The sequence below is a fragment of the Chelonia mydas genome, chromosome 4 (genome assembly GCF_015237465.2).
Source record: "Chelonia mydas isolate rCheMyd1 chromosome 4, rCheMyd1.pri.v2, whole genome shotgun sequence".
Lineage (NCBI taxonomy): Eukaryota > Metazoa > Chordata > Testudines > Cheloniidae > Chelonia > Chelonia mydas.
This window is the reverse complement of record NC_057852.1, coordinates 85,423,646-85,438,974: the sequence shown is the minus strand read 5'-3', so window position 1 is coordinate 85,438,974 and position 15,329 is coordinate 85,423,646. Positions and strand designations below refer to the sequence as shown.

The following is a 15,329-nucleotide window of genomic DNA, read 5'->3' as shown; positions in this document are numbered from 1 at the left end:
TCTAGTCAGGCTACTTTGAACTGAATATTCTAAAATATACCTTGAGTATGATGATTCATTACATGAAATCAGTCTTTACAAGATATGGAATTCCCAATCAAGTATATTTGAAAATACAATAACTGGTACAGAAATCAAATCATTTGCAAAGCACTGGGATTTTGGCATGTTACATCAAATGTAAACTACTCAAGGTCACATGGGTCTGCAGAATAAACTCTTCAAACTGTGAATACTTAAGAAAACAAAGGAGGATAACCAGTATTCTAATTTACAGCTGTTGTACCTGAATACAGAAACATTCTCTGGCCCTCATCCTGCAGCTTGTTCTGTGCAGATGGACCTATGTCCCCATGCAGACTCCCATTGATTTAAATTAAGTGGGTACAGGAGCCCCCCCAGCCCATGTAGAACCCTTACCCCAAATGGAACAATTTGCAGGGCTGAGGCCTTGGGAACAAATCTGCAGTCAGCTATCTAATTATTAATGGTTAAGGTCAGATTGTGTACTTTATACATAGGCCCACACTGGGGAAGACAAAGCCTCAGGCATAATCCCTCTTTAAAATTCCCAGTGTGCTTGGAAGATGCATCGAGTTAGCAGTCCCAGTTTTCCCTAAACTGGACCCTTCTGTTCACAATACAGATTAATGAAAATCTTCATTTCTTGGAGCACAAAACTGGGTTACTTAATCTGTTGGAGTTTGGAATGGATTTTTGTGCATGAAAAGTATCTCTGGAAATATATATCTTCCTTGCCACACCACAACTGAGTTTCTTTAATTGGTTAGAGATGGGGAAAATCTATACAGTTTTTTTTTTATTTTGGCTTCCCCTGCCCTTTTTTTTAATATTGAATGCCATATATGTATGATTGTTTTTACACAGTACTGAAAAAAATACATTTTAAAAAAGTAATCCAAATATAATAAAGTTCAAGTAACTAATATACAATGAATTAGAATTATTCCTTATGGTTTAACTTTGAAAGGTAACTTTGTAAAAATGGAACCACGAGCTTCCATGTTTATCTCACCGTGATTTCCACATCAAATGTCCTCAATTAACAATTAAAAAGATGGTGTTTTTTTCCTAACTTTATCCCTACCAACTCGTTTTGGGATTATCAGTAATTGAGGTTCTGGCAAATCGAGGCAAACTACTTACCTGCCAACATTTGCAATCTAAAAAAAAGACAATTCTGATTTACATGCATTGCATAGAAATGTATAAACATGCATACATTCATGGACACATTGCCCATTTGTCCTTCTCACACCCACTCTATGCATTCATTCCATACATTTCAACTAGCATTTATTCCACACCCATTCTTATTGCATCCCATCTCTTCATCCACATAGGATCATAATCCCCAGACAATTTACTCCACCATCTACATCCGCTCATTCTGCATAGCCACACACTGAATACATACAGCTACTCATTCGGTACACCTATCCCCAATTCACATTCACTCCTAAATGCCGACTCCATACACCCATTCATCTAGCTATTCAGTCCTCATACACTTCACACCTCTACACTTCATACTGATTCCTTCCATAGTCAACCCATCACTCCCAGGAGAAGTTCAGAAGTTGAATCCCCCAAGCCAACTACCAAGCTACAACAGAGGAGGGACAGCACACAATAAGCCCTATCATTTATAGGCAAAGCAGAGGTTTCCATGTGTTCAGTAGAGGTCCTATCTGGGCACTGTCCTAAAGGAACAGTGTGGGGTCAGGGACAAAAAATAGCACTGGTGGCATCTGGGACATATGGTGGGCAGAAGAACACGATGGCACACATGCGTGGAATTCAGAGGAACATGAGAGGCAGGGGGCATCTGGTTACTGGGATGGGGGCTCATGTGAGGCACAGGGCACATGGGGAGCTGAAGAGATGGCAGGGAACTGCTGCTTCCCAGCCAGCTCTGAGATCAAAGGGCTGAGCACTTTACCAGCTCTCACCCATTGTTTATATACCTGGGAAGCAGGAGCTGGAGCTCTACCTGCTACGGAGAGTGCAGAATCAGAATGTCCATCAGGCTGTGTAGCAGCTCTGATTGGCTTTCTTTCCCCAGGAGGTGGGGAAGTGGCGAAAGAGGATTTGAAGCCAAGAAATGTTGGCTATAGAACCTATAGAAATGTTGGAAAGCCCTGATCTTTTGGGGAAACCCATAGAGTTGACAGGTATGAAATTATGCCCTCCGTTGCACCTGTGCATCCCATTGCCTTCATATTATGCCCTCAATTACACTTGTGAAACCTTATTGCCTTTAAATTATACTCTTGGTAATATCAGTGTAACCCCATACCATTCCAAGCACTACACCATTAGAGTTACACAGGTGTACATTATTAGTAAATTTAGTCATTTCTGCTGATTAAATAGAATGAAATGACTCTCTCTTAACTATGTTGGCCCTACAGTTTAAAAAGTCACTAAAATCCACAGATATGACTCTGAGTACACACAAAGGCAGGTCTGTTCATTAAAGTGTCATTTTTACATAAGCACTTTTCCGACTACAAAGCACATCAACTGTTTCAGAGGATCATGATAGACAGAATACAACAGAATGGAAATACACTCAAAAAGCAGAATGGAATGGGGAAATTGAACACATTGTGACGCATAGTACAATATCCTCTTACTTTTGTCAGTGGAAGTATGCTACAGCCAAAAAAAAAGAGAGAGAGACTGATAGGCCTTTCAGTGCTTGGAGGGACATGTCAGGTGCTGCCCATCACTTAGTATCTGAGCATATATATATGCCATGTAATTTTGCGGTACATTTTTGACCATTACTACTGGGATATCTGTAATACGGGATTTCAATAGTCAAATAATATATGGAAAATGAGGCAAGTATTTTATAGAAATATATGGTATTTCCTCATGATGCAAGTTGTATAAGCCTTTGGATCTTCAAGTTCCAGCTGCATATTATTTATTTATCAGATGGAGCTAATCCCTGTAACTATTCAGGTTTGTGTTATGTCTGTTAAAAAATCAGGACAGCCATGATGAGACACAAAATAATAGTAACATTGTTAAAAATACTTGTAATGCTTTTTCACCTTCAAAGCATATTCCAAATGTAAACTAACTGGTAAACCAAGGACACATAGTCAGAAACTCACTTATGGTTATAAATACAGATTAAACACTGACCATGTTTGCCAGAAACACATGAAAATCTGTCAGCCAGATCTGTATTCACAGATCCGTCACAAAACCTAGACAACTGTGTGGAATAAACTGTTCTGCCTTTCTAGCATGCAGAGATGACTTTTGAGTTGTTTACTGTACTTATCCAATATATCCTTCCATTTAACTTGGTTGTTATTTAGTCATTAATTTACTTTTCAAATACAACATCACCAATAACAACTACTGTAAATAGGAATGGATTATACCATCTATGTAGCAATATATACTTAGTACAAAATATTTCTGATATTCTCTGTGCTACATTGCCGTCTGTGCAACATTTCCCTCTTCATTTTTTTAAATGGTGCTTTTCACATTTCATTTAATTAGTTTATTGATCTGTTAAACCCTGGCCACCTGTTATCCAAGTGCTAAATATTTCATTTTCTTCTTGGAGAAAGTAAAAAGATATGAGTAGAAATAATATATTTATCTATATTTATATATATGAAGCAGCCAGTTCTCTATTGACTATAGAACTGAGGACATTTAGCTATATTAATGTTTCTTGCAAGTGTAGTTTATATTAAAAAAATGCTCTTGATTGAAATTCTGGCTTTGAATAGTGTCATGGTGTCCACTCATCACTAGGGTGCCTCCTACCGGTTGCTCTGGGGATTAGCTCTTCACACAACCAGTGTTCCCTTCTGCCTGTTCCTCTCCCCATGGTCTCTCTCTCTTTCTCTGAGAATCGGGGGGTTCCTTCATGACTTAGGCTTCTGGCCCGGTCACTATAGCCTGCCCCTTCTGGGGTATCAAAGTCCCTCCATACAAAAATGGCAGTCTTCCTTTCACTGCCTTGGCCATGCCACTTCTCCAGTGGCTGGTAGGGGAACCCAGGCCTGCCCTCTACTCCAGGTTCCAGCCCAGGGAACCTATCTCTAGGGACAGTGGCCTGCTTACTTCCAGACCATGTTGCTCTTCTCCTGGACTCCTCCTTCCTACATCTTCCTACTTCTTAGTTCTACCTTCTGGCTCTCCCCCTCTCTGGGGTTACCAGCCCAAACTCCCTTCTCCCAGAGTAACTGCAGACTATTTCCCTTGCAGCCCCTTTCTGTTGCCAGTTTCCTGGCTTTATCCTAGCCCCACCTGTTACTTCTCAAGCTGGGCTCTGTCATCATTCAGGGAATTACTTAGGCCACATAATTCCTCTTCTCAGCCTCATTAACCCCTCCCAGGCTAGTGTGGGGTGAACACCCCATCACAGGTAGATACACATGAATGCTGCTGCATAGCACATACACCACAGATATTTGCACAAAACTACACCCCATTTTCATTATCTTAATGAAAGATACACTAGATGTATGCATCTGACCTAATGTACAGTGCTATAACATAGCAATACTTTTTTGTGGAAGCTGCTTTTAACTCATCAAAGGCATTTTTAGTATTACTCTGCTTGTTGGTGCTATTCATATGTAATAAATAATAATACATTATTACATTTAACACGTTGCATTTACACAGTACCAATGACCTCAAAGCCATTTAACGGGAGCATTGAGAAGTTAAGTGACTTGCACAAGGCTATACAGGAAGTCTCTAAAGAGCAGAGCTCTCTCTTTTCTTGACTCACAGTTCTCTGCCTCAAACACAAAACCATCTATCTTCTCCTTTAGAGACCAAGTATGTGTAATGCTGCCCTCTACTCTAATGTCAGTCATGATAGAGTATGTAACTCTCTATCAACTAGCCTAGATAAGTTACAAAATCAAACCATACAGAATTTGGCCTGTGATAGTATTACACTGGTGGAAATGTTCCTTTAGCTCAGTTGGAATGGGAGATCCTAGGTTAAACCCTCAACGTTGCTTTTGGGTGATGTAGATCATAACTGGCGTGTATACATGTGTGCAACTACTGAATCAAGGCACATCTATGGTCTGTCATTCAGAACTGAGTGCTTAGTTTCAATTTTGTCTTCATCTTCTGAAAAAATATCTGCATGCTAATTTATGAGATCATTGTGTAACATCTTCTGCACATCATTCTGTTAAATATATAATTTAAGAATACAATAGTAGCAATCCTTTACACTTTTACAGAGCTTTTCATTCAGTGAGCTCAAAGACTTTGTACTGCACTACCATTGCACTGTAAACATAATGAAGTTGATAAGAACAAAAATTCTTATATGATGGTCACTTGTACCCTTCAGTTTTTAAAATTCTGTATAGAATTTAGTCATTTAGCTGTTCAACTATTATTAAAGTCAATGGAAGTCACTTAGCTAAAATGCCATGCACTGTGGGCTTTCAATGTGGGCTTTTCACCGTGGGCTTTAAAGTGCTAACACAAACTGCTGAGAGATTACTTTACTATGGTCATTAAACCTTTTGCAGTTTTGCAAAGCTATATATATTTAGTTTGTTAGCAAACTCTTCACTTAAAGAATGACAGTAAAACTGGTAAAGTAAAACATATTTTAATTCCTTTTTAAATATGCGTTTGAATTCAGTACAAATCTGTAAGGCATTCTCAAAGTCAAAAGCAACCAACATTCTCTTCAGCTTACGACGATCCATGAGACAACTATTTGTGCATAAAAATATAACCTAATCTATACTTTATAAAAAATGAAAATTTAGATACTCTGTTTTTGAACTTGTTGTGATGTAATGCCTTTTTTGCATGATGACACTACCTCAGAGTAAATATTGGCACTGTCAATGATTTTTTGTTCGGGCAAGGGGTTGTAGTGTCTTCATATCCCAGTAAAAATAAACTCTTTAATAAATAAATATATAAAATAAATATATGTCATCTGGAAATGTATAAATAGGTCCATCCTGAAGAAAAGTTCCAGCTCTGACTGAAATGCATTGACTTCCAAGTTCCGTCACTTGTAGTATAGCCATTATAACTTCAGATATAGTTCTCAGGCTTTATTGCTGTTTTACAGCCTATTCCTTACCATTTCGTCCAACTTTCTGACTATTGTCCCACTCCACATGATCTAGGTAGTTATTTTTTCTCTAGTTTATGAATAATAAGTAATCCAGACAAGTTAGGCACGAGTTTGGTATTTTAAAAATAAATCAGACTCCATCCTCCCACTCTCTACTGGCCAGCAACAGGGTCAGCAAACTTCAAAGAGGCTTGTCCACTCTTAACTTTAAGGCTTTGTCTCCTATATCCAAACATTAGGAAATGGAGGCTATCACTAAACAGCTTGTTAAAATCCACTCTCCTAGAGCCTGGTATCTCTGCAGTATTTGAAAGTTCTTCCTGCTTGTGTTACCATGGAAGCTGTGGTAGGAAAGAATGGGTTTTGTTTTGGTTTCCTTTCAAACACTCTGTCCCATTTCAACTGTATCCTAACACATCTTTGTAGAGTTCTGGGACTCTTTCGGGATCCACTGGCCTGGGTAGGAAGTGTGTGAATTTCTGATGTCTTTTGGATCTAGCCCCATCTCTGGGAGTACCATCTTTGTTAAGTGCTACGAAATACCGCCGACCCGAATCTCCATGTTTGTACACGTTGGAAGAATAAGTGTTATACCAGTTCTCTTCAAACTGTTCTCTGAAGATGCATTCAGAAGTTAGTTTCTCCTATTTTAAAAAAAAGATAGAAAAATAAAAGGTCAAAGCTCTTTCAGTAACCAATTTCTGAACATATTCCTATAAAGAGATACAGTGATAACCAAAATGGATTGGAGTATATGTTGACTTATTGTTAATTTCTTTGCTAATAAAATCAAACCCGGGAAGAGGGTGAATCTGATCATACCTGTGGCATGTGAACTGTTTTAGAGCAGTTGGGAAAGTTATTTGTTCACAAGGCTCCCTTTTATCAGTACTAGACCTGCTAAGTAGACTTTGTGTACAATTTTGGATTTAAATCCCATTTTGCTGACTTTCTCTAGGATTGAAGAGGGTGTTACGCATGCAAGAGTCAACTAAAACACACATCTCCAGCATCTTATCTGACACCCTCAAAATGAGATTTGAGGATGTACATACAGGCAGAGACAATATAAAACATGACAATATGTGTTTAAGTGTTCCTGTTCTTAAATGGTCAAGAAAATACAGATTGTTACCTTAAAAAATGTATTTGACTACTGAACATATCCAACATAGAATGGCTTAGACCTCCCTTTATGCTGGAGGGAATGTGGTCACTGCTGTCCATATACACATATGAGCCTTCTGGGTAAAGATGTAATTTAACAGATGAGAAAGGCAATCCCTTTGGAACTGGAAAAGCAACTGCTGTGGCTGTACCTAGTATTCATGACTTATACTCCCCAACTTTTAAAATAACTAGGATCACTACAAGGACTTTGGTGGCCACATTAATCTTGTTTGGAGAAACATAATTACTCATTGCTGGAAGAGGGACTACCATCATCACATTTTGTAAACCAAAGGGACTCAGTGTGTATGGTTCATTATTATGATGGATAAGGTAAAGCTTGCATCAAGATGGAAGAATCAGGAACATCTTACCATCTGGTCACCATTTCATACTCATTCAGAGCAACAAATATCCCCTCTCAACCTTCAATCCTAAAAAATGTTGAGGCCTAAAACACTAAAGGATGTCATTGATTGACAAGGTAAGCCACAAACAATGACAATGTACATACTGTTTCCTTTTGGTTTATAAAATGCCCAGAGTTCACAATCTATTGTAAGAAATTATTATAGTCAGCCATCATCTATGGTAAGGGTATAAACCAATCGGTGATAGGAATAGAAGTTGTAGACTTGAAACTCCTGTGAAAGGTGTATGTTTTATTACTGCAGAACATTTGAGTGGGAGGGGAGGACAGAGAGTATTTTATCTTTCAAGGTTTGAAAACTGAAATGGAGAAGAATCTGAGTCCATGTTAGCCTGATACTGCTGCAGAACCAAAGACTATAGTTTGTAGTGTCTTATGCTGAAATTTCTCAACAAAAACCAATCATTTGAAATAATTACAAGCTTATTTTCAGTCTTAACAGTTTTATTTTAAATCAGAGAATGGATTAAATGATATTGCCTCATTTATACTCCTCACATTTTCAAAATAACAGTGGTACATGACTAAGCTGTTTAAGTTTAATGGTCTTCGTTCAGATGTTGAAAAAAAGCAGGTGCCCCAAAGTGCCACCTGCTGAATTTTAAGGGATCAGCAGACCACAAATCAAGTAATCCAAGGTTTTGTATTTATTTATGTATTTTTCTGTAGAATTATCTTTTTCATCTGTTTTCCATATCAGTATTTTTATGGTGAAAAATGCAGTGAGCCTGATAGATTTGTAGGGTAGATCTTAAAAAGAAAATCAGTCACTAAGTAACTGTATTAAGTATTAAGACTTTCTTAAACTGGCTACTTTCATTCATTCATTCATACATTGTTCTCTTTCTTCTGTCTCTGTTAAGGAGGAGCATTTCTGATCCATTCTCTTTTTCTCAGGCTAATTAAATTCTTTTCATGTGCATGATATTTGACTCAGACTGTAAAGATTTGAGCTATCATCACCACACATTCTCAGGATGATTGAATGACACAAATGATATACATTATTTTAACAGGAAAGAAAGTTAGCATATTGCATTATTTCAGTGGTTGGCTGAGTTTTTTGCCCACTATTAACAATTGACTCAGTATGTCAGGTCTAAAATCCAAATGTGGCTTAGAAAATATAAGCTAATACTTACAGATCCATAGAGTTCTCCTTTGTCGTTCATTCCAAGGTAAAGGCCACTGTCCACTCCTCTAATACTGACCAGTCCCACTGCCACACTGATGAATTCAAGGATACCTAAATGTACAAGGGTAGGGTTGCTTTAACTCACATGTGTTAAAGTCAAGAAATATATATATAATATATTTAGAAGCAGGTGAAATAATTTATTTGTCCGTACTATAGCAAATGTGGCCTACATACATATATAAGAATACTCCTATTTTACATGTCTACCACTGAACTGAATTTCATACACATTTTAGTTCAAAGCAGACTAGAAGCCTCCACAAGGAAAAAGAATTATTTGCTTTTTTCAGAAACATTTGTTATGACTTAGTTAAGAAAGGATTTTATCTGTCACTGATGGGTTAAAACTATTCATTTAGGATTCAGGGCTATACAATTTCAGTAGATGATTATACAGTATTTGATGAAGTGTCTTTTCATACATTGGAGGGTAAGATTGAACTATCCGGATATATATTTCACCTTCTCTGTAGCACTATCTTAAGAAACCAACACTTTTAATTATATCTAATGGGTGGAAGTCAAAATAATGATATCATGTGAATAGAAGTCAAAATACAGATGGGAATTGTATACCAGAGAGTCTTCCCATAGAGAAGAAAAACATATTTGCTGTATATCTAATCCAACATGTGGGCCCAAACCTGCAGCCCCTATTCACATGAGTAATCCCATTGATTTCAGAGGCAGGTTTTGCATATGTATACAATATGGTGCATGTACACTATGTTTAAAAAATTACAAAACTGATCATAATATGTGGAATATAACTAACACTTGATTTAGAATGTTTATTATCTAAATATGCCTAAAATATTTGTTATTCTGATTCATTATTCATCATTTGCAATGTGAAATTGGGCCCATTTTACAGTATTTAAATTATATTATATTCTGTCTCTTTAAACTATTTCACCTAATACTTATGTGACCGAAAAGGATCCAATTTACCTGTAACCTTGCTAGTAGCCCATTCTTGCCCTAAGCACTAAGTATTTTGAGATCCAATATGTACAGATTACATTACATGTACAATACAAAAAAGACAGGAAATGTGTAAATCATATCTGTTAAAATTGCTACTGATGTAAACAGAGTCCCAAAGTGAGGTTGCTTTTGCTTCACACCTAGCACATTTCTAAAATAATAATACAACTTATTAAACTGATGTGATAGTATGGAATAGTCTTTCCAATATTTTGGGCATGCCTTTTTGTCTCATTATGCACACTGTTTTACATTCTGACCCATTTTCCATCTTAAGAGAGATTAGTGTACTGTAATTTACAATCTTTTGAGTTTTAACTGAACTTTGGCATACCTCTTATTTACAATGCTAAATGACAAACCAGCTAAATCCTTTACAAGGAGCAAGCATTAAGAACTTTTTATTGGATGTAAATCATCACAGATTTCCCAGTTCCTAATGTCCAAGGTCCCATAAAAAGACATGGAGGTATTTTGTCTTTCTGATATCATTTTCAAAGCCATTCTTTTTATAAACCATAATAAGCAGGCGATTCAACCCACAAAGAGACCACATCAGACAAACCTGTGGAAAATAGGGTTAGAATAAAGGAAGAACATTTGAAAGAAATACTGCAAATCTTTGATCTTGGACTAATCATTTTTTTAAAGTAACGATTTTGTGTTTACATGCTGTAGAAAGTCTCCCTTCTGTGAATAACTTTGTGTTTAACTACAGTTCTTTTAGTTCTGAAAACTCCAGTACTTCAATGTGTTATAAAATCAGTTAAGGACCATTCCAGCTGATTGTTTTGACTATGGGAGAGATGATAGAAAACTCTTTAATCACCTTTTTGTGGCTGTTAAATCAATACAGAAAAAACTCACTGATGGTCAACAATAGCAGGTTTGTTCAGATAACGCTGCAGTGCCTACATACATTCCTTCTTATTTACCCTTACATGTCAGGAAACCATTTACATCCTTAGGATATTCCCCCCCCCCTTTTTTTTTTTTTTTTTTTTTTTGGTTTATGGACAAACCATTTTAAAAAGGAAATAAAAGAAACATTACTGTTGTGATTACATTACAGTTGTAGCTCTGTGCAATCCCACGTGCAGCTTTCTCCGCATTGCAAAACAAAGCAGATTAGAGGTTTAGCAAGATTAACGATTCCATGATCTTTGTTTGTTTAGAAAGAGATTTAGAGATTTAGAGATTGCAGAGGCAAGTCCGGGACATTAAATTTTAGGTACTGAATAGAAAAAAAATCACCGTGATAGAACCTCTCTTTCTGAGTTTGCTGCTACATACAAATTCAGGTGTAGAGTTTACACACATATACTAATGAATATGTGTATGTACATATAAACCGACATACTCTGTACGCTCCACACAGACATTTCTCGTTAATGAATGACATAGGAAGAGATGTTCTATCATGCTGAGTTCTGTGTGCAGCCCCTGCAGTCTAAGGCTGGAATGCACAGCTTTATCCTGGGAGTCTCGGGTTAAACACCTGCCCAGTGGTGCACTCTGATCGGACCGCTCTGCTGCTCTACTTTGCAGTAAGTATTTCTTTTCCACGAGGAATAGAAACACCTCTCTATGAGGGATGGATGAGGCTGAGATCCGAGCTCTCCGTGATTGCAGCTGCTACCTACCGAAGAGGCTGTGGTCCTGCCTGGTGCCCTGCACGGTGCCATCGGGCAGGATCTGCAGGTGGAAGCCCGTCCGGCAGTAGAGCTGCCTCCGGCGTAGGATGCCCTGTAAATGGGCTAAATCCGCAGTCCCAGTCGCCGCACCTCCTCCACCTCTGGACCCCCTCTCGGCCTGAGCCAGGCGATCGCTGAGCAGAGCCGGCCGCTCCCCGGCAGGAGGCAGCAGGAAATGGGAGCCCACCTGCTGCCCTAACCCTTCCAAGCCTCCTAGGAAGCCCCCAATTTCTGCTAAGGGAGCCATGGAAGAGCCCGCTGGAAGGGAGGAGGTTTAACGAGCGATGAGTTGAAAGGCAAATTAACAATAATCAAATGAGAAGAGTGAGATCTAAACGTTCAGGCCGAGCTGTTCCTGGATGATCTCAGGCAGGGTGGACTTTGCACTGGGACAACAGCTGCCTGTCTTTGGAGCCTCTTCTGACTCCGAGAATGTGGGAGTCTGCTGCTGGCTTTGCATCAACATCTAGAGCTGCTGGTGCTGCTGTTGTGTCCTGGGAAACTGATCAGATTAGAGTTCTGTTTATATACAAAGCCCGTATATATGCTGGTCCCCCCGGACATATGCTAATGAAGCCCTCTCTTGCGCGCCGGAGAGGTTGTGTTTGAAATTTTAAACCGATCTCTCCTCTCCTCACACCTTTTTCTGATCTGCAATGACGATGGGGAGTTTCTGACGTTTCCCAGTGTGCAGAGCCATAAAAAATAATCCATAGACAGACAGAGAGAGAGAGAGCTGGCATCCAACTTTGCAGAGCGGTAGCATAGACACTCTCTTCCCCTTTGTTGTTGTTGTTGACGCTGCTGCTCAGCCTCCTTTGATGTGAGTGTTTCGAAAATGATAGATTGCAGCTATAAGGAGCCCGGCTTGGCAGGGACTCGAGAAGGAGGGTTGGACTCAGGAGTTGCTTGGAGCTTGCAGTGCATTACGTGGACAGGTGCAAGGAAAGGTAAGAGAGAAGAAGGATAAAGGGCGTTACCTGAGGGATAGACCTGCCCAGACACACATGAAAGAAAAAACAAAGATCTGACAGTTTTACTCCCTGATTGTAAAACACTAATAAAATGTTCATGTATTACCCTTTCCTTTTATCACTTAAGTTCCAAGGTGGGGGATTTTTAAAAGAAATTGCATAATCAGGGATGTTTTTCCCCTCTGTAAAATTCGCGTTCATATTTAATTCATCACAAACATGATACGATATTGATCAATGTCTGTTGGTATCGGCAGAGTGGTTTTAAACATATCAGTGAGATAGACCAGTGACTTTTGATTAATATTTTAAAATCACATAGAGAGAAAGAGGGAGGATATGGTGTGAGAATAGTTTCACAGTACATACTCCGACAGAGAGAGATGATATATCTAATCCATCTAATCACCACAATATAGGAACTCCTACAATTTAACTACAGTATCGCCTTTAAAATATGTTTTAATCCTTGCATCAATAATATTAAGATCTCTTTGAGGCTGATTTAGAACTATGCTAACTTGATGTAGCTGCATTTCTGCCTTACAAATGAATAGTATAAAACGATAATTGATATTTTAAAACAATTATATTAAAACTATCAAGGCTTGACTTTTACACTCTATTGATTTTTTCATATTTAATAGTAATTTTTAAACACTGAAAACTATCTTAAAGTATGTTCATTAGCATGCAAGTATTGCAACGTGTGCCCTCAGTATTAATGTATTATGGTGTAAAACCCAAAGATCTTTCATAGTTAAATCTTTCAAAGGTTTGAAAGTCACTTGGCTGGTTTAAGCTTTCATTTGAACAAAAAGTTGTAGAGAATCATGAAAGATTAGTTTTTCAATCTTGCTCCATGGGCTTTTCAGTCACAGTCTAAATCTGGGAGATCAAATAGATTTGACTGCTTGGCTTTATTTGCTGTGGAGAGTATGGGGCTAATTAATTGGCAGGTGCTTTAAAGCAAGTAATGCTACACCTTTTCATCATTGCAGTCCTAAGTACTGCCCCTGTATGCACCTGAATTATAAAAAGGGTTCTTTAAAGCAAGTGATTTACTGTGGAGGGATTTAAAACCAAAAAAACTCACACTAAATACAATGATCAGATAAATCACCTCAGAAGAGAGCCCTGGCAGACCTGCTCTGAAGGCTGTTACAGATAGATGTTATATTATTTTACCTTTCAAATAACAGGAGTCTGTCATGTGGTGGGACCCAAAAATTCACCATAATTGAGATTTCAAAGCACATCTGTGTAAACATTACCACATCAGTGTAAAACATCAACCAATGAGCTTTCTCTTTGAACCAAATCTTCTTAATTGCAGTGCTAAATCAAAGAAATAGATCAAAGTTGAGTGATCTATATAGCACAGATTTCTCAAGTAGCCTGTACACTGATTTAGATACCTAAAACATTTGAAACGCACATCAAGTGTTTTTATTGATATGACAGTTATTTCAAGATCAAACTGTAATTAATTCAGTTCAGCACAAGACTGCTGGACATACACTGAAGCACATATTAAGGGGAATATCCTACTGAGCCTAGAGATGCTCCTCCAATGAAAAGTTCCTGGGTTCCAGTATTATCTGAATATAGTAAGCAATAAGGGGCTTTTCTGGTTAGATTCCGCATGTGATTATCTGTACCAGAGGTTTTCTCAAACATCATCAGCCCCTCAGATACTTTCTTGCTAATAAAATCATTCTTGTTTCACAATGGAGATGCATTAAGTAGAGTGAAATACAAAACATAGACTTTTTCAAACCGGAATCTTTAATGTCTGGCTGCTGAACCGGTTATGCTATTTTATAAAGTACCAGAAAAGAAGCAAAAAGATAAGGATTTTTTTCTTGTTTGCACTAGTCATGTGACAGGAAAAGATAACACTAAAGATTTTCTGCACATTCTGTGACGATATCATGGGAAGTTAAATAATTTTGAAGAGTGTTTTTACAAGAGTACATTATTCAACTTTAAGTATACACTACAATCTAATCAACTTTACCTATACTTCCTAGAGACCGCACTTTCAATGTTGTTAAACAAACACATATGTGGTCCAATTTTTATTTCTACTGCAGGTAGTTAGAGCTTCTGCAGACAATATAATTACTGTACATTTTCTAAGATTAGCATATAGTCCTGAGCAATAGTTGGTGGCTGCCTGCAGAGTGGAGAAAGGAGCTCACTGATAACTTTGATGCTTTTATACATGTATCACATGACACAGTTGGAAAAAACATACAGGCTCTAAAGATTTATATCTTCCAAATTTACTGTGCTTTAATATTTAAAAACATCCTTGCAACAATGGTGTGCCAACTCTAAAACAAAATATGTGTATTGCCTACTTGAGTTACTCCTGTACCTCAATCATTACCAAATCTTTTCTGTATCTTCACAAAAAAACCCAGTATGAGCTATTTTCAATGGACAATAATAGCAGAAGATCATGCAGGTATTGAGGAGCAAGTCTTTCAGATTCCCACTGAACTTAAATAAGTCATAGATGTATGCTGGATTCACTGAGGGGGGAAAGGAGTAATTTTCCAAACTATGCCCCAAAATCAGATCCCGTCCCTTTGAGATAGGAAAATGAAACTCCACTAGCAGTAGAATGTTCCACATATGCAGATGGTCAGAAAATGAGCATGCATGCTGTTATGGACTCCTTGGTCTTGGCTCTCTTTCAAGGGGGCTTGGATATCCCTTGGCGATCTGTTGGGCTCTT

At 38.0% G+C, this 15,329-nt stretch overlaps 1 protein-coding gene across 1 annotated transcript; it reads right to left on the bottom strand.

The window, feature by feature from the left end:
- Positions 1 to 5,631: 5,631 nt before the first annotated feature.
- Positions 5,632 to 12,549, bottom strand: FGF20 (fibroblast growth factor 20). The gene is made up of 3 exons (XM_007067358.3): positions 11,559 to 12,549; positions 8,873 to 8,976; positions 5,632 to 6,774 (listed from the first exon to the last, which is right to left on the bottom strand). The coding sequence occupies exons 1-3, from the start codon at positions 11,854 to 11,856 to the stop codon at positions 6,529 to 6,531; spliced, it is 648 nt and encodes a 215-aa protein (XP_007067420.1). The 5' UTR covers positions 11,857 to 12,549; the 3' UTR covers positions 5,632 to 6,528.
- Positions 12,550 to 15,329: the final 2,780 nt, after the last annotated feature.

Bases quoted from the DNA above. Each gene is read 5' to 3' on its own strand.
- FGF20 (XM_007067358.3), bottom strand. From the start codon at position 11,856: ATGGCTCCCTTAGCAGAAATTGGGGGCTTCCTAGGAGGCTTGGAAGGG. The intron at 8,977-11,558 runs GTAGGTAGCAGC...TTGTACATTTAG, and splicing joins GCAGGACCACAGCCTCTTCG to GTATCCTTGAATTCATCAGT. The intron at 6,775-8,872 runs GTAAGTATTAGC...TTTTTAAAATAG, and splicing joins AAGGAGAACTCTATGGATCT to GAGAAACTAACTTCTGAATG.